The following is a 27,239-nucleotide window of genomic DNA, read 5'->3' on the forward strand; positions in this document are numbered from 1 at the left end:
AGGGAGGCATTTACTTGGCAAAAGACGATAAAGACTATCGTATTTTGACGATATTTGCAATGAAAGGAGCAGATAGGCGGCCAATTTTTTGTTTTGGGGGGAAGGTGGAGGTTTGGCTGATCCATTAGAAGGCACCGCGGATGACGGCAATCTTGGAGGTCGTAGAAGACGTCGTGACATAGCCAACATGGGATATAACTGCGGGGAATTCCACCGGTAGTACATTGGCACATGTCGATATAATCGTGCGGCGCACCCCAACCTCAGTGGATCTGCGCTTCCTGTCGCCGTGTGCCTTGCACAGCTAGAGCATAGTGAGTTGTTCGAGAGGCATAAGTGTTAGATTAACTTTCCGATTTCAGGGATAGAAATGCGGACGTAAAACTTGTTCGAGTAGCCACAACGGAGTGCACCACGTCATCAAAGGTCTGCATAACTTTCCGCGCGAGTGCAAGCGCACTTTTCTTCAGGCTTATCTGCACTACTTTGAGGAGCGGGATTGTGCCTCTTGTGGGGAAGATGCCCCCTCGTAGTCCTTAGTCGTTCCCCACGAGGGGAGGCGAAAGTGGCACCGCTCCTCAACGGGGACACGGACGCGTCAGTCTAGTGGCGGAACGGGATCGTCGTCTCGTTCCCCACATTAGTAAGGAGCAGGTCGCGATGGCGATGGGAATGCCGTGACGCACGTGCGTGCGCGCAAGGACGAATTTTTTTGCCTGGAGCCTGCAGGACAAGCAAAGCTTTGTACGATTTGTAAAACAATATATATATCTACGATAAAAAGGGGAACGCAGGAGCGTGCGGGTTACACGTTATACAACGATCTTGGGAAAGTTGACGCTTCGGCGCGCAGCGGATACGCCTCGAAAATTTCCTCTGCGTAACGACGGGAGACTCGGCGACGGCGCATTCGCCTCTGAGTGCCTTGTGCGAGGTGTTACAAGGAGCTAGCGTAGCCATGCGTCCCGGTGTTGCCTCTAACGGTGGACGACACTGTGTATGCAACAGAGTCACGAAGAAACTCCCACCACGTGGCGAGCGCCATAATTCCTTCTCATAATCACCTTGCACTTTTGGACGAATAATTCCTTATTACAGTTTCCGTAACGAAGGCCTGGGACGTCCGCTGAAACGCGCGTGCATGCAGCATGCATTGCCGAGACAAATGGCCGCTATTCGAGAGAGAGAAAAAAATAATTTCTGGGACAGTTTAGTACGCCTGCTGTAGCTGGCGTCGATCGGCGCGAGCCAGGCGCCATTACGAGACGGCCGCAATCCGGGGCTCTAGCTCGACGAGAGGCCCCGAGTCCAAACGGCCATTTGTCGGCCATTCCCGCGCACGCACGCGCACTGGGGGGAGAACGGCCGCCCCCGAGCGCACCATAACGACCCCAGACTTAAGAAGCCGCGCGTATATAAGCGAACGGGCCGGGAAAGAATCGCGACCACGCACGCGGTCACGAACGGGGGAGAGAGAGCAGTCGCTGCTACACATCTCGCCGTGCGCGGCCAAACGGGGGACGCCGCGGCGAAAGCTTCGCGTGCCTAGCGATAATAACTGCCGCCCCTTTCACGTCCCCGAGTAGCCGCAGGAAGACAATGAAAAATTCTGGCAGAGCACAATGCGAGATCCGATGGGGTTGGTTGAGACCTGCTCTCGCAGTCTCCCAGTTTTTGGTAAATAGTAGGGCGCCTGGACGGGCTCATTCTCTGCTGCTGGCTCCAAGGAAAATCCCGTTTGTGGTCACTGGCAGTGGCATGCGACCACGGAATTAGAAGCCGCTACGAGCTTCGCTTCGCGAGGATTACACTCTGAAAGATCTTTGTGAGTCTGCTCTGCCACAATGCACCTGCGCGCCCTATACGTGTTTCTGTAGGATAAAATGTGCCGAATTAATAGGCCGGACATACAATTTGATTAAAAATTACGATACATCCGAATCTTGTGCAAAGTGAGTGAGTGAATAAACTTTATTGGGCCCGAAACTGGGGGAGGAGAGGGGCGTAATGGGACGTTCCGCGGGTCGCTTCCCGTGAGATAGCGGACAGGAGCCCGTGGGCCCCAGCAAACATCCTCCGCCAGTCGGGGGACTCGTAGTTGGGACTCCGCGTCGGAGCTGAGCAGAATTGCCTCCCACTGCTCCAAATCGTTTTTGATAAATGTCGGCGTTATGGGTGTTGTGCGAATGCGGTGCCGTGGGCAGGCCCAAATGATATGATGGAGGTTGGCTTTTGCGGAGCACCACTGGCAGGGGTCTTCATAAAGGTCAGGACGCAGGCAGTTGCCGTTGGCGGGAGACTGTAAAGCCCTCCATGCCACAAATTGCCACCAGGCCATGGAATGATGTGGCGCCGGGTATTTCAGGCGGCCTAAACGGTAGTGATTGGTTATTTCCTTATGTGACTAGACTGTCCCTGCCCCCGTGTTAAGCAAACGCTCAGATGCGTCGGGGTGGTCCCGGCAGCAAATCCCTCCGGCTGCCTCATCAGCGTTTATTTCCCCGTAGAGGCCTGTGTATATGCGCCACTCCATCAGGCTATGGGCCCGGAACAGGAAAGGCCATGCCGGCTGCGGAGTCGAAGCATTTTCGGGGCATGCAGCTTGCATCACTATTGCACCAGCGCGCAATGCTGACTTTTCTTCAAGTTCGCTTTGGATACAAAGCTCGGTATGCCGCAAGGCCCCTTAGTCACTGACGGTTGTTTATTGGCACATCACTCCTGGTTACGACGTCCCGTTAATAGCAATCTAAGGATTTCTATTAAGCGCCTCGCGCACCTTTAGAGCAAGTGACCTTCCGACGTCTGTGCGGTGCCCTTGAAGCGGCCTTGGCTGAAGCGAAGCTGTGTACTGCCACCCGCCCCTTCCCACGCTTCCCAATGGCTCAAGCGTCTGTAGACGAAAAAAGACAAAATACGATTTGCGGGAAAGGGAACTTTGTCGGAAATGCTCTGTAACTCTCACTCTCACTCTTGGGGCAAAATCATACTGCCATCGGCCGGGTGAGACGGCTCTGTGATTACGCCGAGTGTACTTTACTTGTCATACCCTCCTCACCGGGGAGTTGCAAACAATTAGTAATTTTCGTCGACTGTGAATACATGGGCCGCTACGGGGAGAAGCGTGGAGAGATAACCACGGAGGAAAGTTTATTTTCCTCCATGCAGATAACGGTTGTAACTCCCGTTTTATAGGAAGCATGTCTAAACAAATTGTACGACGTTGAACTGCTGAAACTACTACATAACCGTGGGAAGCTTTGTCTCAGCAGGTATGGTGGTTAACTATCTGAGGAAGGTTTAACACAATTAAAACGAATCCGCCTCTCCTAAGCCATTCCAGCAGCACCACAAAGGCACCGTGAAACACACCGCCCTGCCTTTGTCTGCTGGGATAAAACTGTAGTCCTCGAAGTTTCACTAAAAGAATTGGGGTTTTGCACGGCACAGCTATACCAGAGTCCTCGGCTATACCTTGGTCGTTAAGTGCGCCGTGCTGGAGGCATCCGGATTCATTTCGACCACTAGAGCACAGTTTTCCAGTGACGAGGTTCACGACCCCGTTTCACAAAGAAACAATTTCGGCGTGCGCTTTGACATTACGCAATGCGGCCATTGCGTCTGGCACATCTTAATTTTTAGCACCGATATTTAGCACCGAAGCTACCTCAAGAGCATTCGGCCAAACCTTTCGTCCCAAAAAACTAACTGCGGGAAGGCCAGCTATACAGTAAATGTCAATATTAAGACAAAGGTGACAATGCCTTCTGGTAGAAATAACCAACATTGCCCTCTCTCGCATGATTCCACGAGTAGCGCAGACAACAAATTGGCCCCAATCCACGGTGACAACGCAGATGGACAGCGAGGCCAAACAAGGCCAAACACACGATTGACCGGGGCGCAGTCCAAACGACCGCAATAAACAAACAAAAAAAAAACCACAGTTTGTAATTTGCCCTTTATCAAACTCATCAGTTAATTAGCTTAATGAAGCTTGGAATGATTACAGTTTTAATCTATAGCAGACAAAGGGTTGTCCGTTTCCCAGTGGCTTTGTGGTGATACTGGAATGGCTTATGAGCGGCTGCTGCATGTTGTTTGTACTAAAACGGGGACTGACAGTTATCCGTGATAGCCGCTCATGGAAACTTCCAGACTGTTTTGTAGAGAGACAGAATAAATTTAATGGTGACTGCGATGTTAGCTGAGCCGTTGCGCTTGGCTTGCTCCGCCACTTATGTATACAAGCTCGAGCAGTTCAACGATACATAATTTGTTCCGGTATAGTTCCAAGCTCCTTCCGTACAGGATTATATGCATTGACAGCAGGTGGGAATCTCTAAGTGTTTACAACCACACACGCTGGACTAATCAACTATGATGAAGAAATAAAACTCAGCGTAATTATAGAATCGTTTTAGCGGCCAATTGCAGGGTACATGTTTCCCCATGATATAGTCACTATATTGAGAGCTAAAGAGTATTCGCGAGAAAATTGGCTGTGCCGCAAAGCGTATTCTGTCTGCTTTTGTCTGCGGACGTCGACAAGAATAAGCCATTGGGGAGTACCGGTATACAGCTTCGCTGTACAAAGGACTGGGCTCCCACTACCGTCGGCAGCATGACCATGAGCCACGCGCACTACCCCAACGACACCCCCAATCAGTGAGCGGAACTCAAAAACTGTGCACCCGTGTACCAGCAGCGCGAAAACCCTTTTCCGAACCCAGTTTCTCTGAATAGCGCCAGAGTCTTTCCATGATAAAACAGAGAAAGTTAAAACGAAGTGCGCCGAGCTCGGCATGTCCCGCTTCAGGTTTTTGGACTAGTAAAGGTTCGGGGTGGTATCGTAAGGAGAGAACATGCGTGCACGAAGGATGACTGATGTGAAGTTTTCTGATGTATGCTACCCTGGCATCTACCATGAACTATGACTTCCGCTTGGCAGCCAGCCGAGACCCCTCTTCCCAGCCTTACTCTATCGTCCCGGGAGGCCGGCTGACCTTAGCGCGACCACACAGCTCCTTCCACATCCTACAAGGCTTTACATACCTACACTCTGAGAAGTCCCCGTACAGCGCCTTCAGCACAATGCTCCAGAAGGACCAATCGAAGTGGCCTAGTGTGCGAGCTGGGCGAATGACGTGGACGAGCATTCTATTTGAGTGAAAAAGGGCATTGGAGCAGGGGCACTGCGCAATACAAAACGCCTTGCACGCCTGGCGTGTTGTCCCTGCGCACGTGCACTTTATTTAGTCAAATTATATGTTGGGCTTCGTCATTCGCCCAATTTGCACACTTGGTCACTTCGATTGGTTATGCTGGAGCGCTGTGCTGAAGACGATAAACGGGGAATTCTTAGAGTGGAGAGGTGGAAGCCTTGAGTTAGCCTCCCAAGAAACCGCTCTCGACTAAAGGTACTTTTGACTCAACAAGTTTATTAAAAAACGAAAGTCTAAGGCAGGCAGGCAGGCTATCGCCTGCCAGCCTACCTGCCTGCCTGCCTGCCTGCCTGCCTCCTGCCTGCCTGCCTGCCTGCCACCTGATTAAGCCAGAAAGGCTTCTGGTTGGTCATCTCGCTAATGGGTAACTGAGTCACTGCCATTCGTTGGGTTCCTGGCTACGCACCATTTGTGGCCCACAAGGTCCCCACTCGTCGATCACCTGCAGGTCATTACACGTGGATGATCAGTGATGACCACAGCTAGTAGCCCGTGACCGACAAATTACTACGGACCCACCCGTGGGTCGCCGGTGGGTTATCACTTATGGAGTATCACAGTTCAAGCATCATCATCATCTTCAGCCTGTTTGTGTCCACTGCAGCACGAAGGCTTCTCCCAAAAATTTACAGCCACTTCCATTGTGGGCCCGCCAAATCCACCCCCCCCCCCCTCCCGGACTCTCCCAGTTCATCCCTCCATCGAGTTAGTGGTCCTTCGTCCGCCACTCACCGGAAGCCACTGCCGTCCGCCATCCTCTACAAATGGTACGCCCAACCCCACCCAGCATATCCTCCCCCCGAGCACACTCCCCCACTCTACCTTCCCATGCGCTACCCCCCGCATTCCCCCTTCCACAGCTTGCTAGGCCTACCCGAGTACCCCCTCCCACACACACTTAAGGCATATGCCTCAGCCCCATACGAGACCCCCGAACGCACGCATTGGCCGCCCACCGGTGCTTTCAGCAACAGAAGAAACCCGCTGCCGGGAACCCAAGGATACCTACCGAATGCTGATCAGCTCACGCCAAATCTGCCTTCACCCTCCATCCCATGGCCCGGATCAGCACCAACAATTTGCCAAGAGGAACACAATCGTCTCCCCGTCCCAGCACTTCACTACCCGCACCGAAACGGATTCTCTCCGCGTGTTTGGCCAGTACTGCCCTTGACTTGTTCGTGCCTATTCCCAATCCCGCAGCCAAGCTTTCCGAATAGAGTTCAACGTTCTGCGCAACTCCCGGCGGTACCGGTTCAACAAAATAATACCATCCGCAATCCTCAAATGCGACTGTCAAAGCGATTTGGCATGTATCAGTGGATTAGAGTGTCGTTAATACAAATATACCACTCACAGCAAGACAGGCTGCTTAATAACGCAGAAAATGTCAGAAGCGTGGACAGGTATCGCCATCCAATACAGACCGTCGCATACGATTTGTGGCATCACGAGATTGGTACAAATTGTGTAATAGTTTTTTTTAAGAAACGCTGGAGCACGGACACCTAATAGCAAAATGTTTGCCGGAGCCTTTGCCAAGCACCTGCTTTTTAGGACACTTCAATTAGCAAAGCATTACCACAGGCGGCAAGCTTTGCTTAAGTTTTCATTTCGTTAAACGCGAAGTTTGCGGCACCAGGGCAGTCAAAAGGTAACGCGGATGAACACGAGAGCCAACCGTACAGGCTTACTATATAGCGCATAATATATACATACAACACCCAGCGGAAAATCAGAAATCATAACGGTTGCGCTGCCGGTACGCGACGGCCGCCAACTCCATTGATGGCCAATGGTGCGTGCATTTTGTATAGCTTGTCGCAGGTGGCAGTACCCCATGGAAAAGTTTTGTTACAGGCGGTATAGAAGGGATAGGGCTAAATGAACGATTTCGCCTGCACGCCGCCATACTATATACGATGAAGTCGAAACCAACCTTTCTGATTGGCTACCGAGGTTTGCGAAGAAAAAGAAAGTCTATAAGAACAGGCTTTCAGGAAGATGGTGCCGATTAGAGTCGAGAATCGGGCGAAAACGAAAGGCAGAAAAGAGGGAGGCATGCAAGATTTATTTATTTCTCAGCAAGCAAGGCATCCTCGATCGTCGAACAAAAGCCGAGATAGGTACAAAATGCGCGATATTTCATTGAAACAAAATGTTATTCAGCCTTTAGTCTGCCTTTAGGCGATCGTTGCTAACATGGCCTCATTTATAATATTCAAAAAGCGCACAAGAAACGAGGGACACACAGAGAGAACACAAACAAACACTTACTCTCAACTGACGATTTATTGAAACATGTACACAAAACTGCATTCAGAGTAAGTGCTTGTTTGTGCTCTTTCTGGCCACCCCTCGCCCCTTGTGCACTTTTTAAATATCCAAGATGTACCAACTACCCCAACTTTTAGTGTTGCTCATTTAGAAATTGTGCCCGGCTCATAAGCGGTCCAGGCCTTCGCGTACGAAGAAAGCTGAACACGCGCGATCACGCAGCGGGGAAAAGTAACAAAAAAAAAAAGAGAACAACGGAAGAAAAAAAGACCGCCTTCTTTTCTCTCTTCCGCCTGAACTGTTCATTTCACGCAGTTTGTATTCCCACCGAGTCGTCGTTCATTCGCCCGGAACGAAGCGGCTTCCAAGCCCGTTTGTTATTCGTAGAGGGCTGTGAAAACCGCGCATAAACTTACCTCGAGCAGTGCATGATCGCTGCTCAAACGTGATTGCCCCTCTCAAGCAGCACTCTTGCGCACATGCTGTTTCTCCCACAACCTCAGGCTCACTGAAAAGGCCTTTTATCGTGATCAAAATTCCATATCATCGCGGCTGTTTGGACGTCGTCTGCTCCCACCAAACGACTATTTCGACGCTGTCGCTGGGGCGATCCGTGAAGCCGCTCCAGACGATTGGGTCTTCCATCTAGGCAGGGTGATTTACCGCCAGCCACAGTGCACTCTGCTTCGGTAAAACACCGCGATTACAGGCTGGAGCGAAAGAATTTCCGCCCGGGAGCAAGAGAAAGTTGCCGCCAATCGACATGGCGCGGCCATCTTGGTTGTTTTGCACATTGTTTCCAGACGAATACGCGGACACACACGCTATCTTATGCATTTACTGTATGCCTACATGTACTGTATATATATGTATGTATGTATGTATGTATGTATGTATGTATGTATGTATGTATGTATGTATGTATGTATGTATGTATGTATGTATGTATGTATGTATGTATGTATGTATGTATGTATGTGTATGTATGTGTGTATGTATGTATGCATGTAGTATGTACATATTTACATATGCGTGTGTGTATGTATGTATGCACGTACGTATGTGTGTATGTATGTATGTACTATGTATGCGCGGATGAATGCATGCATGCATCTATGTATGTATGTATGTATGTATGTATGTATGTATGGATGGATGGATGGATGGATGGATGGATGGATGGATGGATGGATGGATGGATGGATGGATGGATGGATGCGTGCCTCCCTAGGAGGTCAAGACACAAAAACGCCATAAGTTTGTTCACACACCTCACTGAAGTACGTCCACGTCTGTTTAGCCATTCCGATTTTGGGCATAAAATTTCGAAGCCCATGTAGTTTAAACCTGGCCTCGTGACTTTCTTCGCATTTCGAAAGAAACGCAATTCCTCGGTTAATTCCTGCTGTAGGGGCTAACGATAAAAAATGAGCAAAATGTGGCCATTCATACCAACTTTGCGAGCTTATAGCGCAAAATCGAAGTTTTACCCATTGTGAACGTTCGCATGAGCCTCAACGCGATTGTAACGAGGCCTCCAAAGCAAAGCCTTTAACTGAAGAATCTATGCATTTCGCCACGTTACCGCCTAGGCTTTACTAGGTCGGGTTACGTAACACACGTCTGAGTCACCAATGTGTGTACACTGAAACAGCCGTCGTTACGACAAGGCACAGTGCGGTCTATGCCGGGCCGGCCACGTTGCGCTTAATACACCCCCGTGCAAATACAACCTCGACCTCCTGCCTTAATTGTTGCCCCTTTGTTTTGTTTTCCAGCATAGCGCTCCGTACACGCTTTCGTATTTTATTGCAGCACACCGCAATAAACCTTGCTTAGCAAGGGCTGGTAATACCGTGCTATAACGCTCGAAGGAAAGCGAGCCCCATTGCGTCGCAACCGCTCCACCTAAATATTTTCTATGCGCTTACGTAAATATCTCACTGACGACCGTACTGTGCGCGGACAGCCGGACGTTCTAACGCGACCCTTACCAACCGAATTCGCCCTGCCAGGTCATTCATATGAAACTTTCGGTATACAGAGCTGGCTTTTTTCGTGAAGATGACAGCCATTTTTTTATTCTTCCGCGTTTCTCAATTAACTTTTTTCGTACATGATTCACCGGTGAAGAGGCTGTACGCGTAAAATCTGAGAATCGCGTTTCTTCTCGAAGTATCCGAATGAATGGGCCATCCAATCACCGCCCGGCTGTTGATTCCGGAAAACAAACCTTGGCGCGAGGCGGGGCGAAAATGTCGGAATTCCCTTTGTCTTTGCCCACGATTTGCCGCTCGAGAACATGACAAATAGTCCACGCCTGGCGCGCAGCGATGCCGCAGAACGACCACGTTGAAACTAATTTCATTGCAGGTGTCTGAAGCAGCCGCGAGTAGAACTCCATTCATGGTTTGCCTATCGCGTCGGTCGTACAGTGCCGACAAATTTGGTGAAGCTCCGTAACAACTTTAAGAGCGCAACAATAGAAGCGCAAGAACGCGAGAGAAAAGACAAAGCCAATTTTGAACCGAAAATGCACCAACCTGTGTTTTCTCAAAGAATTAAAACCCATTAGAAATGTCACCACTCGAAATGCAGCGGTTGTACGCCTGGTTCTTACATTGTCGGGCTATTAAAATCATAAGGAATTGCCACCAACTGAGTCCAGTTTTCATTTCGTGTACAACAGTGTACAACAATCGCTGTTAATAAATTTATGCGTCCATGAAACTGGGGTAACTGTTGTATTCTTCTGCTGTACGCCACAGTCTCCCATACGGTAGCGGATAACCTCCTTCCGTGATCATAGCCTATATGGTAGCCTTCACGTATCATCAATTTAACTTTGTATGGTCTAGCTAAATGTATATATTGTAAAGGGCAACCAGACAACAGAAAAAGAGCAATTCCACTAGGTACGAGTAGATAGATAGCTTTTCTCTTTTAAATATATAGCTGAGAAGTATGTCCGTTCGAGAATTCCACTTCTCTTCAGGTGTTTTTTTTTTCTGTTGTTGTTTTGCGTTTAACAACACAACGTTACATGCTACTAAAAAAAGAACAATGAGCAAATTTTCCGTCCCCCTCAGTTTCGCAGGTTACCGCGCCCGCAAGCTCATGTTTACGCTAGGCGGACGAAATGACCAAGCTGCGGCGAACTCTTAAAGGGGCCCTGAAAGGCATTTTGAGCACACTAAATGAAGTAGCGCAATCGTTAGATTGGGTCGTCAAGGTCATCTGGGCCAAGTATTACTCTTTTACGCGCAGCGGAAAGCTCACACTTTTGTTGCAAAGTTTGTCGCTTTTTTCTCACCCTTTCCTTCGTGTTTCTGGACGCCGCCATCTTCACATGTCTACATCATCGATTCCCAGATGTTCGTCATGAGCTAGACATCCTGCTATTGGGCGGCTTTTTCACGCACTTCCGGCAAAGAGATGAGTCGTCTGCTCAGCGTCGACTCGCCGGCTGATCTGCCAGGGGAGTGTCGGAGTGCTTGAACATTTTACGACAAACGAAACAAGCGTAAACAAACGCTTAACCGTTCGTATTGAATGCAACACGGCCATAACACGACATGGATATTCTCTTACCGGAGTACGTTCCATAAAGAAAGCGTTGAAGTCCCGTGGCACTTCTTTCGTGCAATCGCAGAGAACGCCCTGAGCCGAATGCCCGGGTTTGACGGATACATTTTTTTCCACTTCAAAACAATCCAGAGATGCCTTTCGAATGAACACAACGTCATAACATGCGTTGCAAGTCTGAACCGCGATTGACAGACGATGGGTTGCCTCCTCCTGCCCGTCGTAAATTCGGCACTCACCTCGCCCGCGGTTTGCGGGGACGAACAGCAAGTCACTTAACCCTGGCGCGCAAGCCGAGATGGCTTTTAGCCACGCACACTGCACATACCCCATGCGAGGTTGAGTCGTACGTCGCTCGAGAAAGATAATCCAGATCATGGAAAGCACTATCCACCCGCAGAAGCACAACGTCGCATTTCATCGCGAAACAAAGGCGTCCACAACACACACACCATCGCCTCCTGTAATGCCAAACGCATCTCACACTTCCTAATGAGAGTGAGTGGTACGCCTGCAGTGCCCACATGTCGCGAGGTGGGGCCCCGAGCTGAACCGGGATCACGCAACCGTAACTGACTTCTGGGGCGGTTTGTGCCTTGTTGCCAAGGCAACCGATGTTTGAGATCGTCAAAGAAAGGCGCTCGCTCCAGCGCTAGAAAGCTCAGAGCCGCGGCGGAGCATGTTTTTCCAACGTTGCCGCTCTCCACCACGCGTCGCCCCAAGCTGACCTGGTCACATGATTGAAGCGTTTTGTGCACGGGTTCTGTATCGGTTTAAAATGTCTTTTTCGCATGGCGCCGGCAGGAATTACCACCACCGCAAAATAAGACCCGGCACCAGCGGGGCCACATCTGATACGGCGCTTTTTGGATAAACAGTGCGCGGTGCATGAAAGGGACCGAGCGCAAGATCCTCCCCAGCGGCTGCGAGTTCGCCGCCGATTAAAAGTCACGCGCTGCACTGCAGCAACGCACACCGCGAAAGGGCAAGGCCAGGCCACCGCACACATGCGGCCAGATTTTTCGTTCGCTTATCCATCCTTGAGCGGAGTGCGGAATTCATGGTGTCAACAAAACTTGCCCGTAGCAGACGGCAGTCGGAGGAGCGTAATGCGGAAGTACGTCACCGCTGACTAGCGCAGCATCATGGGAGGGAGTGCTCGCGCGCCGTCAACAGTTGAAAAGAGGAGGAAACGCGGCGCGACGATAATGCGCGGTTTTTGATTTACGATTTCTCAGCTAATACTCATCGCTTTAACAAAATTCTTGCGGGAGGAGATTGCTAATACATTGTCTTATTTGGTTACATGTACATCCATGCATCGGCGGAAGGTATTTCAGGACCCCTTTAACCATGACGAAGCGGGGCGAAGTATTGAATGGTCGTTAAACGCCCGTGTCAATTCAGACGTGTCCATGAATGCCACTTTTAGAGCAGGTGACCTTACGACGTCCTTGCCGTGCCCTTGACAAGGTCTCTTGCGCAGCTGCACAGCGTCACAAAACGAGCAGGTGTACGTCCGTAACGGATGCGCGGTTGCGTCACCATTTGCATCAGCGGACATTGCTCGCTGTGGTTTGAAGTTAGCCTTCGCCGTAAAGTTCGCTTTGCCGCAAAGAGAGTCACGTTAAACTTGGTGATCTTCCATTAAGCGCCTTGCGATCTTAATTCGGTACCTGACAAAACAATTCAATATACTTTGAAATTAAATTTTAAAATATTAGAAGACGTCATTTTGGGAACGAAGCATTGCTGTCCACAGCAAATTATGCTTATACGCACCTTACTAACTAAGCAGTATACTTGGAATGGACTTGAAGAAGATGTAGTTGGAATCATATAAACGTTTACTTTAGCTAACTTTACTTTGATTGTGCAAGTATTCTGCAGCAAAAGAGCTACTGCGGGTTGCATTCTCAGCCGCGGTGGCCATTTTTCCGGTGGAGGACAAAAAGTGCACGTTAAAAATCCTCCGTCTGTCTAATCCGTAGCCATGCAGCCGGCCAGTATACGGCGCGCCTCATATCCCCCGCTAATCTTCGACGCGTAAAACAGATTGATTGATTGATTGATTGATTGAAGGGTTTAACGCGCTGACGCAACGCAGGCGATGAGGCGCGTCGTAGTGGAAGGCTGTGGATTAATTTTGACTACCAGGAAATCTCTACCGTGCGCTGAAATCTCGTACACACGGCATTTTCACTTTTCGCTTCCATCAGAAAAGCGGCCGCCGTTGGCGGGAATCGAACCCGCGTCCTTGTGGTCAGCAGCACAACGCCTTAGCCACTGAGCCACCGCGGCGGGTAGGCGCGTAAAACAACATTTTGAATTGGGTTGAGCGACAGAGCGGTGAGTCCTCTCTTGTTTCTTTTCCTTTTGGGCAGTTGTGAGCCTACAGCTTCTGAGGGAAGCGAATGCACTTTATAAAACTGACTTGACTCTCTGAAATAACGCCGCAGAATCACGGGAACTTCGTAAAGAGAACGGGGAAATTTTGACAACGTAAAATTGGGATGGTTCTGCGCAGTTCGCCGAAATTCGACACAGGGGGAATTCGTTTCACGCCTGTATTAGAAAGAAAGAAAAAAAGAATGGTGGCCGCTGTCGGGAACCAAGCCTCATGGTCGAGCTTAGCAGCATTATTCCTCAGCTACTAAGCCACAGCGGCGCGTTGCAACTCAAAGGTTACGGTACTGCCGCCACTTTGACGGCTTTTCGCACTGGTCCTCCTCGCGGTAGCAGACAGCGCATTGGCTTCGGGGTTCAGAAACCACGACGCATGCCCATGGGCGAACATTTTGTATGTTTTTCTATTGTTTCAAGATGGTCGCAGTGTCACCAACGCTCCTACAGCAAAACACTACGGGGGTCGCAGCAATAATGTTTGTAAGTCAGCTGCGAGCGCCCTCCGTACGTCGGCATCACGTTTGACCTCATCAACGTGTCAACGGTTCTTCCTTACTTCGTTTTGACAGAATTAAGAAGCAGAAAACTGGAGGTATATGATAAGTGCGTGCCGAAGCACTATGCCAGATTTGTGGCATAGTGCTTCGTATTGATGTGAACAGCAACTTTGGTACGTTGGCATTGGTGCAATTGTAATTCGCTGCAGCTACCGTTCAGTCAATTTGAGGCAACCACCGCCTTCTGGAGGATTGACTACCCCAGAGCGCATTCTTTCGCTATGGCCTGAGCAGCGAATGTTTTTCAGCTTAAAAAGTGCTGGTATATAGAAGTCGCAACCATCTTAGTTACAAAATATCAGCCTAAAATTTCATCACTTGTTAAAACTGCCAGTCGGCTCCACAGAATCCTCTAGCTGGGGTTCTTTTTTTATTCTAGCAACAGAGATCGCGATCAAGCTCAGCGGTGCAGTGCCGGAACATTTCTTACGGCGTTGAGCCCCGTGTCTCTTTTCGAGCTAACTTTCGACAGCATGCGAACTCTCTGCATGCTTTTTCACAAGCACAGCCATCGGTGTCCACTGACAGGGACTGCGCGTTCCGAGCGCAGCATTTCCTCTGGCCCGACCGTTAGAAATGACTGAGTCGCTATTTCCAGAGGTCAGGCCCGAGCGCATAGCGGCACCTGAGAGCCGAGGTGCCGCGACAAAGGGTCGCCGGGTCAGACACGGCCCTTCGCAGCCGAACCTCTGCTCTGGGCGCGCGCGCGAAAGTCTCCCGGGCACGCAGCCATGCACGCGGAGAAAGCGTGGGCAGGCCGCCACGCGCTGCACCTACCTCGGTCGGGAAAGCTGCGCACCAAGTTGGCGTTGTACTTGTTGGCCGATCGCGTAATCCCCCCGGAGCCCGCGGTGGCGTTGTACAGCTCGAGCATGTAGACGGGCGGCTGCTGATGTCTCTCGCGGCGCCGCGGCTCCCGCAGGCCGAACACCTGGAGCAGTCGGGACACGGCCGCTACGTCCTTGGGCCGCTGCTGCTGGCGCGTCGTCTGGCCGCCCTCCGCCGAGGCGGTCGCCACTGAGGACAGGGACGCCGAAGAGACGTCCTCAATGGCGTTGGACAGCTCGTGCCGCTGGGGCACAGCCGCCACGAGCAGCGCCTTGAGCGCCAGAAGCCACGGAAGACGCATCGCGCTCAGCTGGAGTCACTGCCACTGTCTGCAGAAGATGGGTTCACCGTCACTTGTTCGCACGAACTCGACACACGCGTGCGCGCACGCGCGTGTCTCTCGCACTTTCTCAAACCCGCCGCAAACGACGGAAGGTGCGGCGCGTGACTCGGGAGGGCCGATGGGGCAACACTAAGAAAAAGAGTCGTTGCTCACAATGACTGTGCTTGACACCTTAGCAGTTCGGAACAAAGTATTTCGCTTGCCAGTGACAATCACAACACCGTTCACTCACTCAGTCCCCTCACATGTCGCGCACGGGGCGCTCGAACAGGATGACATCGCCGAGGCAGGGCGGCGCGGTAGGTGAACGATCTGCGCTTGCATGCGACCAGAATGCAGGGCTCACGGACAATGACCAGTCAAGCAGAACGCACTCACGGCAAATTTAAATCACTGTTTCAGCCGTCTCGGCAGCGTGTCAATGCGGGACAAAAATGGACGGCCGGGTCACGTGCTTGGATTTTGTGGGCGCGCTCCGAAACCAGCACGTAACCACCGCTGCCTGACGCTTTCAAAGCAGCTCTTGAATGCCAAGCCAAAGGGGACCGTCTGTGCAGCAGAAATCGGACTCCGTATTTCCCGATTGCCTATCGCTAGGATCCTGACAGACGGGCGAAAAATGAGCAAACTCGGGGCAAAGAACAGCCGGGTAGAGGTCCGAGCGCACCGAAGGCGCGCTAACGCAAATGGTAAACTTTTTCCACGAGAGTGATGCGCGCGTGGTGCGACCGTCGGCGAGTTGAGAAGAGCGCGCTCACGGTACGACCTCACCCGCGGCGATCAGAGGGGCGACTGACTTGAAACGCGACGGCCGCCGCCAACCAGCATCGACTCGGGCCGCTCGGCGAGCCCCTCTCGTCAAGCGCCGGAAGCAACCCAGCGCCTCTCCCTTTCCTCCTCATCGTTGCTCCTTCGGACAAGCGGCGTTGTGAAGCCGAGCCTGAGCAAAGAAGCGCGGCTCTGTTGCTTCGTTCGCCAAAACGAGTCGCTCTTTTTCTATCGTTTCTCCGCCGCGCAGGAGAATTGTGGTGAGCGAAAGAAATACGCACACACTCGTGTGTTCTCGCCGTCTTCGTTGTCGTACCTGTACGACGGTTTGTTTGGGGTCTTTTCTTTCCTCTCGCGTCCCCCCCCCCCCCCCCCTCTGCTGTGTCCGGCCCCGCCGTGTTCATCGCTTCGAGGAGTGGGGCCCACGGTCGTGAGCTGTGCGGCGCATACCTCGCCGGACCTCCTTTTCCGTCCGGCTTCACGGGGGACAACACGCCGCCCCCGACTCTTGAGTGTTCACACAACTCGCCGCCGCCGCCGCTGTCCCCCGCGTTGTCACCCCCTTCCCGTACCCTTAGCTCCCCTCACCGATACATCTTCACCTCGGTGCCTTTCGTGCCTTCTTCATTGTGCGTCGGAGGGCCAAAGTCTCCCGCCCCGCTCTGCGTCTCCTCGTTGTAACGAAATTGCTGTCTCTTTGTTGATTAGTCTCTGTTTACACTGGTATGGCTCCGTTTTCTCAACTATTTGAGCCTACAGTAGCCGCTTTGGACGTTTCGCGAAGTGGCCTTGAGGTGCTGCCGAGCTGTAAACTGGTAACACAAACACTTGTCTGGTTCGATTTCTGCCTGGCTGGATCGGCTTGTTTTTCCTGATGACTTCTTACACACATCACACGTTCGTGCGTAAGTTCGACTACACAAAAGAAAAAAATCACGGGACATAACCTCAAGGTAGCTGATACGATCTACAGGTTGGGTACTTCTAGCTGTTCTGTAAACCTCGAGAATGGAATTCACATCTATACCAGAGCTAGTCTCAGCTCAACGACTACAGGCCTGACATCGACTTTCCCCGAGGAACCAGCTCTGTCAGGGTACCGCGCAATGGCAACTTCTTACGCTGCCAATCTAGAAGCTGAACTCATGCTGGCAATCTAATCATTGCATTTAGTAGCGTGCACAGGAAGGGAGGGGGGAGCGGGCTGCCCTTCCCCCCACTCCAGAATTTTCGATCCCGGAGAGGAGGTGTACCGTGTAACAAATAATGACTACCGGCAAATGTCTTTGCGGCGACAAGTTACACGCCAACCACACAAGGCTTCAATATGTCATAATCATCATCATCATCATCACCAGCCTATCTACGCCCACTGCAGGGCAAAGGCCTCTCCCATTACTCTCCAATTGTCTCGGTCCTGTGCCAACTGTGACCAATTTATCCCCGGTAATGCACTCCCTCACCAGAGCAGGATTGGCCACCCTGGTGTAGTAATGGCCACTACCTCCCATGAATACGCCAACTAACCCTTCGATATGTGTTGCACCACAAAGGCTTGCAATTGCACCATTTTGCATTTGCAGTGGGGGTAAACTGAACAAAACAATAGGAAATTTATATGGAGTGCGGAGTACGACGTCTGCTCGAAGTCTTTGTATTTTTAATTTATACGAATTCTTTGCTTTGGCTTTAATTTTTCTTGCTTTGTTGTTTCTACTTTTCCTTCTTTCATGCATCCCTTTCTCTTTTTGGACATCCCCTCTCCCTCTCCCCCCCCCCCCCCCCCCCCCCCGCACCGTGTCAGACGGGAGTCCTGCGTACGTCACTGATTGCGTTCACTACCTATGACATCGATTTTCCACTACCCCGGTGCATCCGCATCCTCACGGACTGCTTTGGAGCTCTTGAAACCTTTATGATCACTCAAAAGGACTAACCCCCTCCAATCCGCCTCCTCGGGCGATCGGGCGGCCCGTGCAGTCGCACAGGAGAGCAGGCGAATACAACGTCATGCAGCCCACTACTGATGATGAGTCCCTTGCTTTATGGCTGTCAACGGTGCAACTAATTAGATGTCAGCATGGCAGAAAGAAACGCCCAAAAGACCCCAACCCATCTGGCTATAGATCTAGCACCAGTACCACCTCTCCCTCGATCCTGCGGATTATTTCACGACTAATTCCTCACAAAAAACACCCCTGACATCTACCGAAAGTGGGCATTTCTCATCAATCTCCTCACAAATGCAGCAAACGCTCCTACTGCTCAAATCTACCGAAACTATATATTTCTCAACAAATTCTCACCATTGCAGCAAAAACCCCTCAGATTTACCAGAAGTGGATATTTCCCCACAAATACCCCGAAAATGCAGCAAACTTCAGAGCTTCGAAAGGAATTTTGCAATCAGATGGGGGTGCTATTCCAGAAGGCCCGAGATTGAGCAAAACTCGGGAGACGAGAGCTCTAGCGACGCCCACGGAACATGATTTCGAGGCGAGTTTAAAAATGCGATTCATGCCATTTGCTGATTATTGAGGTCACGGAACCCGCCCAGGGAAGCGCGCTGCAAGGAAGCGCGACTAGGGCGTTGCGCATTTGTCAGTGCGTTCTCTCGATCCACTGTGGCACTGGTGGCTACTGGGGACCAGCAAATCCAACTGCTTCACTTTATCGCGCTTTTATTTTAGTGATCTGTATTTTACTACAAAGTTCATTTATTTTTTTTTTATTTAAGGCGTTCATATGAGCTTTTAATTCGAAAAATTTCGTCCCAACAAGCACCTTCTGCCCATTTCTGCCGTCGGTGCTAGACACTGCAATCACGCCGACTGGCGAAAAAAGAAAGCGGGTGGTGGAAACGCGCCACATTTAAAATAATTGCTGCTCGAAGTTACGTTATCGAATCCGTTCGTCTGCTTTTCGATACAAAATTTTCTTGGGGCACCAAAGTCTTCTTACGTGCTCTGAAGGCGAAAGCTTGGCGATACTTATTAACAAAGTTTTTGCTGATACATTGTACCTGCGTATTTTTCCTTGCTTTCATTTCTCAGTCTTTTGGCACGAATTACTTCGACTGGTTTCTTATCTTCTCTACTGTGTTTGCGTCTGTTTCTTCTCTTTCATTTCGTAATGAACACAGTCACCAAGCAGACTGGCACACGCCACAGCCTCCCTAGAATCGAGGTTTTGCGAAGCTAGAGTGCACCTGTCCCGTTCACGTGCCATCACGTTCAGGTGTCACGCGGCACGCACTATTCTGCCACTTTTACTTTTCAAATTCACAGTGTGATGAATTTTGCGAAACGGGCACCCCACTTGCTCCACTACCTGGAGACGTCCGGCCTCACTCAGCGGCAGTAGCCCGGATTGCAGTGACTATGTTCTCGGACTGACAGCCTTATCTCTTATTCTTAATCCTCTCTTGATATCTTTCTCTGCCTCTCTCTCTCTGTGTACTTTATCCTTTCACTCCCCCTCTACTTTCCTTCCTCCACACTGGGGTGTACACAGGTGAGCTCCCTGCCGAGCTCAAAAATACCCCCCGTTCCTTTCCTTTTCTTTTCCCACAAACCACAACCCCCCCCCCCCCTCAACGCTCCCAATTACGGGCCAATCCCGCAGGTGGGCAAGTGCTACGAAGGAAGAAATAGCAACAATGACAACAAGTTTTCAGATTTGTTTGCTTTATTTACTTTTGCTCTTCACCGCGCTCGTTAGACGGAGCTCTCTACAGTGGATTTCTTTTTTTTATTGAGTCCAATCCGTTCACTCTCTTATCTTCTTTCGCCCCCTTCCCGCTCCCGCTTAGCCTGCCTCTGGTGTCACGCGCTACTTCAATTCTCAACTCCCTCCTTTACTCGCTTTCCATGCTCTACTTCCTGCCATACGACGGCGACGCTGAAAAAAACCCATTGAAAAGTGTAGAGGTCGCCTCTGATAATAGATAGGCGCCGTTGATTGTATATGTATATACGTATAAGCAATCCAGCCAGTTACGTTCTCACAAAAAAAAAAAAAAGTGCGACATGTGACGCCTCTGCCGTGCTGACGAATAAATCTATAGCGTACGGTCATGCAACGCCTCGTTCGAAATTGTTTTGCGAGCAGACGATAACTGAAGCGCGCACACCGGCTGCAGAAGGATAGACGCGGGGTAGACCCTGCGGAAGCCATGTCCTCCGAACCAACTGAAAGAAAGGCGAGGCTTAAACACGTCTCCAGTGATCATATTGCGAACACACCGGCTGACTGTCGACTGGTGGCGGTCGATGATGTGGTCGCTACCAACGCTTCCGTGGAGCTGCCCCTCGCGCAAAACCGCAGCGCTCACAGCACTTCCTCCTCGACGGTCATCGAGCTAAAGCGGCCTCGAAGTAGTCGCAAACGGGGGTCTGTCGCCAGATGACTGCACAGACAATGCACAGCATTTTCGTAAAGATAAAAACACGAACAAGTTCCTCCTCCGTTTAAAGGATCTGACGGGGTAAAAATATGCCGTGTACGGCGACCATGAACAATAAACCACGCCGAAGCAGCGGCCACCACGAGCGTCACGAGTTCAAGTCGGCCGCGCAAAACCATTCCCGAGTTTTGTTCGAGTTCTAATATTAATCAAACACACCCAGCCCATTCGTGGGCGCGGCGTAGCGCCCGAAGTTACAGCCACCCATGGCGTCGACTTTGTCGATGGCGTAGCGTCGCAACCACGAAGTCGTCATATGATGCCCGCTTGCAGCGACAAGGACTTAGCACCAAACATAAAAAAGTCTGCCGGCCACCGTCAGTCAATGGTGCCACAGTCGCGGGTGTGCTCGGTCCGAAATGCAGTTCACTCTTATCGGAGTCGATAGGAGCAGCCAAGACGACATGATTTTCCCACAGGAGCCTTCTTCATACACCGTGAAACCACAGTCGATGACAAATGACAGAACTTCAACGTTTAAAACGAACTAGCGAATGCTCAAACACGCTATGGACACTCTAAATTGGGACGATTTGTGATAAGCTGGAGCGAGAGCGAGTGTAATTATGTGGTTTTCTCTGACGAGTCCCCATACTCGAGTCGATGGGACCAACGAAAGAGAGTGCGGCGGACCCAACACACGCGCTTTAGTCCGCAGAATATCCAGGAAGTGGCGGCCAGCGGACGCGTGTCTGTGAACGTCTGGGGGGCGATTTCCCAAGGCCTACAGGCCCACTGGTGAGAATTGATGGGAGGTTCACCAGTGCTGCGTATTACACTCTGTTCGAGCAACAGATGATCCCTTATGTGTTGAACGGGCCGCACCCGGAGGGGTGTAATTTTTTCCAGCATGACTTGTCTCCCGTTCACACATCGAAGGACGTACTGCGCCTTTTGGAAGAGGGGGGGTAGTTCAACTTCATTGGTGCGCGAAGGGTGCCGACATGAACATCACACATGTTTGGGGCCGTATGAAAGTGAAACTTTCGAAGTTGTTCCTAGAAAGGACGAAGACCATCTATGGGAAACAATAGAACTTGAGTGGAAGCGCCTTCAGCCTGATACCGCATTCATCAAGGCTCTCTACGCGCCACTGCCCCAAAGAATGGAGGCCGTCGTTCCAGTCGGCAGTGGCATGACGCGTTATTATGCCACCAACCAACAAAAAAAAAGGACGTGCATAAGCTGGAATGACGCAATTGCCTTATCTAATTTGCTTCTATATCTTTTTAGTATTCGGCTAACGCCAATAAACTCATTTTCAACTCACCCTTACAGCTCACTTTTCCCCGCTTTCCAAGATTTACCATAAATCTATATCGAAGTACGGAACAGTGCTACCTTTTGTAAGGATTCGGCGCAAGAAGTTAAGTTACCAGTGACGCAATATCTAACGGTGTTATCACTGTCTGCTGGCGATGCGAAATTCCGCACTTTGGAGACGCACGGCAGGAATGCGAAAAGTTGTTAGGACAGCCTCCCCCTTTCCACTTTGTTTCCGACGGCGGCCTTGCGTATCACCCATAGCTGGCTCTGAAGAGGTTTTCTCCGCGTTCCTGTGTTCCCTTTCATATTGCTCATAAAAGTACGTAAATCTCGCGACTGGATAAAGAACAACACTAATTTGCGCACGTTCTTGAGGACCGACAGACAGCGCTGATTATGAAGCGGAACTTGTAAACTCAGGAAAGGAAGGGAGACATAAACCGAGGGAATGGCCCGTTCTATTTACCTTCTTTTCTGCACCCTTTCAGCCATTGAAAAGCGATGCAGTCGCATTTTAAAGCGAAGCTTTAGTGTCCTCACTGACGCTGATGTACGCCAATACGCCCTGCAAGAAAGCCAACTTTCTGTAATGATGACTATAAATGATCGTGGGTGAAGTGAAAAAAAAACGCTTCTCGTGGCCGTAATCTAACCTGCGTCGCTCGCGTTATAAAGCCGGCGTCTATACGATCGCTCCCTTTCAACATGATTGAAGCGAACGCCAAGCACAGGCACTGATTCGCGACGTACACGCCAAACGCAAACGTTAGGCCTACGGAGTGCACACCCGAGAGTTGGTGTGGATATTCTAGAAAAGTGGTGCCTACCTCCAGAGTAGCACATACTTTGGCCAACCAAAAAATCCATCAAGCGAATGCTTCGCGTGATAGATTTTACGTTAGCCGGAGTCATGTTAGACGAGGGGGGGGGGGGGTGCAAGATGTTTCAAAGCAAAGCTTTTTACCTCTACCCCCCAAGGGTTCTTTCGCGACCGTTGGTGCCAACAGAAAACTCCCACGAACAAATAAAAGAATTTACTGGCACTGCCAGGAATCGAACCTGGAAGTAATAGCTTAACAAAGCAAGAGCCCCTTGTCTTACCGATTTAGCTACGAGCCCACGCGGAGATGGGGAAGACTGGTGGTGGACTCAACAAGCACATCTACGGGTTTACCCCCTGCATTCTCGGTGAATGCCACGTCATAGCGTCACGCGACCTTACGCGCCACTGTGCGCTCCGTCCACGGCATGTCTAGCGGCCCTGTGCGCTCCTTACGTGTGTGCGTGTGTTAGGAGTTACAAAAATTAAAGGAAGCTCACACCAACGCATGACATCTCACTTCTAGTACGCCAATGTGCTAAAGCCTGTGGCCTCCAGTGTTCACGTAAAAAATCACAGCTCCTTGTCGTCCGCCCTCACGCCAAACGACACATCAAGGAACACATCCAAACACTCCTTGATGGTCAGGCCATCACTCCGAGCCCCTGCATCAAGATCCTGGGCCTACATCTCCAGGCGAACACCAAGAGACGTATCCTTGCAGCGCCTCAAACCCATCATCAATCAAATCATACACATGATCAGACGAGTTGCCACAAAGAAGCGACTCCTCAAGGAATCCGTTACCTTTCGATTAATTCAAGCTTTTGTCCTCTCGAGAATCAGTTACGTCAACGTTCTTCTCGACAAGGAGGACATAAAGATGCTTTATATAATGATTAGAAAGGCGGTTGAGCAGACCATTGGTCGTCCCCTGAGTGCGTCCACAGAGAGGCTGCTTCGCACGGGGCTCCACAACACGGTGGAAGAGCTGATAGAGGGCCACCTTTCTAACCAGAAGCTCCAAACGAGCAGAACTGCGGTGGGTCGCCGCATCCTCCACCAGATTGGCTGGGCAGCACAGAATGTCACTCCGCTTGATGTTCTCCTGCACGCTTGGCGACAAGAACTAGAGATGCTCCCTTTGCTGTATAGAAATATGAACCCCTCACACGACGAGGGTCGCCGACAAGCACGGGCTCAAGCGCTCAACAACACCCTCGGTGGGGATCATGGAGTTATCTACACTGACACCTACCAACATCGAGGGCATTACTACGCCATCATTGTGGCCACCTCTAGAACCAACCTCCTTGCGTGCGCCTCACTCAAGGCCCATGACATGATGGCAGCAGAAGAGGCAGCCATCGCCTTGGCTCTCACTCAACCAGGGGTTCGGAAGGTAGTCAGCGATTCCCAACAAGCCTACCGGAATTACCAGTCGGGTTGGGTGTCCCGACGTGCACTGCATGTGCTAAAAGCCCACTCCCCAAACGGTTCCATTCAGCTCATCTGGACACCCGCTCACGCTTCCATGGAGGGCAACGAATACACCCACCAACAAGCCTGCACTTTTACCCCCCGTACTATGGAGCTGCACGAGGACAGTCATCCGCTTGCTTCACTCACGGACAAAACCCACTTCAGAGACAGACCCTGCCTTCGCCTTAGCCCTGATCTTTCCAGAGAACAACAAACTACCCTACGGCTCATACAATCCGGGCTCCTTCCCACAGCCTACGTGTCTTCACTTAATGCATCCGAATTGCTACGACGCTGAATGTAAATTTTGCTCAGAAGTAGGAACACTCCACCGCGTAATCGGGGTGTGCGACTTTAGCCCTGAGCACCCTTCCCTCTTTCCGTCAACTACCCAACAAGAGCAATGGGAGATGCTGCTGTCCAGCCCCTCTGTGCCTACCCAGCTTCAGTTGGTGGACAGGCGGCGCGGACTGCATATGGGCTCCACTGAAGAAGGAACCACTCCCCTGGGCCGCACTCTGGGCAGTTCAGAAATCTGAATAGAAGTGCTTCCTCCTCCTCATCCTTATCCTTCTTCTTCTCGTCCTCCTCCCCCGTCTCTGCCGCCGATGTCGTCGCCTGCGTCCGCGGCGGCAGAAACGGAGAAGTGAGATCGTCTAACACCTGGTTTGAGCTTCCTTTAATTTTATAAAAAAAATTTTCCACTCATGTGCTACACCAATACAACTCAACCAACCACCGTTCATGCATCATCACTGATTTAACCTTACCAAGAATATCTCTTTGAAGTAATAAAGGGTGTGGTTAAGTGCATTTCACTTCTCTCTGGTTTCACTATTTGTAGAGCGACGTGACTGAATTTAAGGGACGTCGCATGGGTCATCGTTGTGGGTGCCGTCTACAGCTTTGCTTTCCAACTACATTCACAGGGTGGATTGGCGCGAATTTTTTTAACACACAATCTTTTCATAATCTGAATCTTATACCGGGAGTGGTCTCGAAATAACGGCACGCAAAGTTGAGCCGGAAGTGCGTCCCCGCTGAGCGACGCGGTACATTGACGCACTAAAGAAATTGCTCTAACATAAACAGGTGCCCCCATCCCGGTAATTAAGAGGTGAACTTATGAATGTTTTGTAATTAATCATTGCGAAGTTAAGTTTTCTGGAGGAAATTAAATAATTTCTGCCTGGCCATAAAACCTACCAGCAGGAACGATATTTGTTGTGAATCTCCCGCCCCCACTTGTAACCCAGTGTCCAGAGTGCCATCCGACGTAGCCATGGCTAGAGTGCCATACGACGGCATTCGTATTTTTAAGGTGAGTACTGACACGAAATTTCTCGCTTTCAGTTTTTATGCTGTAAAGAATACCTATTGGCCTAGTAATTACGAAAATCGAACCGAAAGCCGTCAGCCGCCAACACAGAATTAATTATAGCACGTTTATTGCAACCAATTTCAAATTTGGTCGCCGCGCGGGAAAATGGCCGTTCGAAGGCCAGCCTGCAAGCGGGAAGCCTTACGTCACGGTCTCACCCGTGACGTCAGGGACGTTTTTCTTTCCTCCATGCGTTCGCCGCATCGTCTGCTACGATTGCACATGGTCCGCGACTCGCCCTCGCAGTCGACATGTCGTCTGAATCTTCAGACTCGGTTGAGTCACTGCCACCCGACAGACAGAACAAGTTTATTTGGCCAGGCGATTAGGCCGGCGATGTCTTTGCCGTCGTCCGTTTTTTAATATCACTGCGGCTCGAACCGGCGCAGACCGTGATAGCAACAGCTTGTCGCCACTCTTCTAATCAATCTGATCACGAAAAAGAAGCTCTACATGCGAGAAACTAGATGTTCGTGTGTTGAAAATTGTGCTAGGAGTTGTTATCAGCGCTGAATTTAAAAGTGGCGTTCAGATATTTGCCGCAATGTAAGCCTACGCTGGCCAGCAGCGGGGGTTCGGCGGTCCGACCCAGCACTGTCGGCACCACGGTGCGGCGAGCGGACGAAAGATGGCGCCACCTGCGCGCTAGAATCAAAACAGGCCGCGGCAGATGTCTTGGTCACCGATCGCAGAAACGGAAATTATTGCCAAAATAAAGCTTCGTATGCGAAAAAGGGGATGATAGTGTGGTGAAAAGTTGTGTAAGGGATGGTCATTCGCAGTTGTACAGATACCAGCGATCAAATAGTCGCCACGATACTAAGTTCCCAACACCCAAGGTGACCCGTGCAACCCCGAGCCCGCTGGCTTGGGCGACAGTTCTTGCGGCCGCCGGCGTGCACGAACTCCACGAAGTCCACGTTTAGCGCTGCATGTCGTCGCGTGGAAAATAATGCATCTTGGCGTCGTCGTCGATTTGCTCGGGCAGGCTTCCACGAGCAGTACTTCGCATACCGCGAGCTTGCCATAGCACAACTTGGGCGAGCTCGGCGACGCGCACCGCCACGTCGCCGCGGTGCCCGTCGACATCGCGCACCACGCCGTTTTCGGCACCAGTGCCGAACACCATGCGCCGGCAACGAACTGAAGAGCAAAGACGTCGAACACGCAACGTTTACAAGCATTGCTCACACAGCTACGCCCACGTCTCCTGCCCAAAGGCCTCCTGCGCTGCCCAGGGGGCGCTGCGCAAGCGGCTTCCGGGCAGTACTTCCGGGTAGTACAAAGCTGCGCGGGTCCCATAGGCACCATAGGATCCCGTGTTGACAGAAGCAAAATGAGCTCGACGCTCCCGATTATTTTGCGACGTGGTCATCAGCTCATCCCCGACGCGTCCGATCTATTTCAGCGATCAACTTGGCATTAGGGGAAAAAGCTTTGCAGCGCTAAACACGTTTACAGCGCCGACGAAAGTGCCGCGACCGTGACGGCGTCTGCTACTCGCAGGTTCACCGATCGATGGTCGTACGAAATGAAATCTTAAGTGAAATTTCTAGTTTAAAATAATACTCTAGGTGACAAAGACTTCTCAAAAACAGCCGATCAAAAACGAAGAGTGACGCAATCGGCGATGATCGCGCTTTAAAAAGCCAGCGAGTCCGGCGGACCGCAAGCTCGCCTGCTGCGGTGCGCCGCTCTTTTGCGTACCTGCACACTATACGTGCACTTTCATTAAACAGTGCTCGTTTGCGTCGCCGTTACGAATAAATGGTGCAGCGTTAGCTTGCCGTTTTGTTGCGTGTCTCAGTGACAAAATGCCGCGAACGTCAGAAGCGT

General features: G+C 51.0%; 1 protein-coding gene across 1 annotated transcript in view; it reads right to left on the bottom strand.

Annotated features, from left to right (window-relative positions):
- LOC144141131 (bone morphogenetic protein 2-like) overlaps positions 1-16,004 on the bottom strand; it is a gene marked incomplete in the record, with an annotated part of 400,398 nt that extends 384,394 nt beyond the window's left edge. The window contains 1 exon segment of the mRNA XM_077672664.1: positions 14,828-16,004. Within this exon segment, the coding sequence (XP_077528790.1) occupies positions 14,828-15,179 (352 nt within the window).
- Positions 16,005-27,239: the final 11,235 nt, after the last annotated feature.

The sequence above is a fragment of the Haemaphysalis longicornis genome, unplaced genomic scaffold (genome assembly GCF_048455015.1).
Source record: "Haemaphysalis longicornis isolate Haplotype H1 unplaced genomic scaffold, Haemaphysalis longicornis Haplotype H1 scaffold_1, whole genome shotgun sequence".
Taxonomy (NCBI): Eukaryota; Metazoa; Arthropoda; class Arachnida; order Ixodida; family Ixodidae; genus Haemaphysalis; species Haemaphysalis longicornis.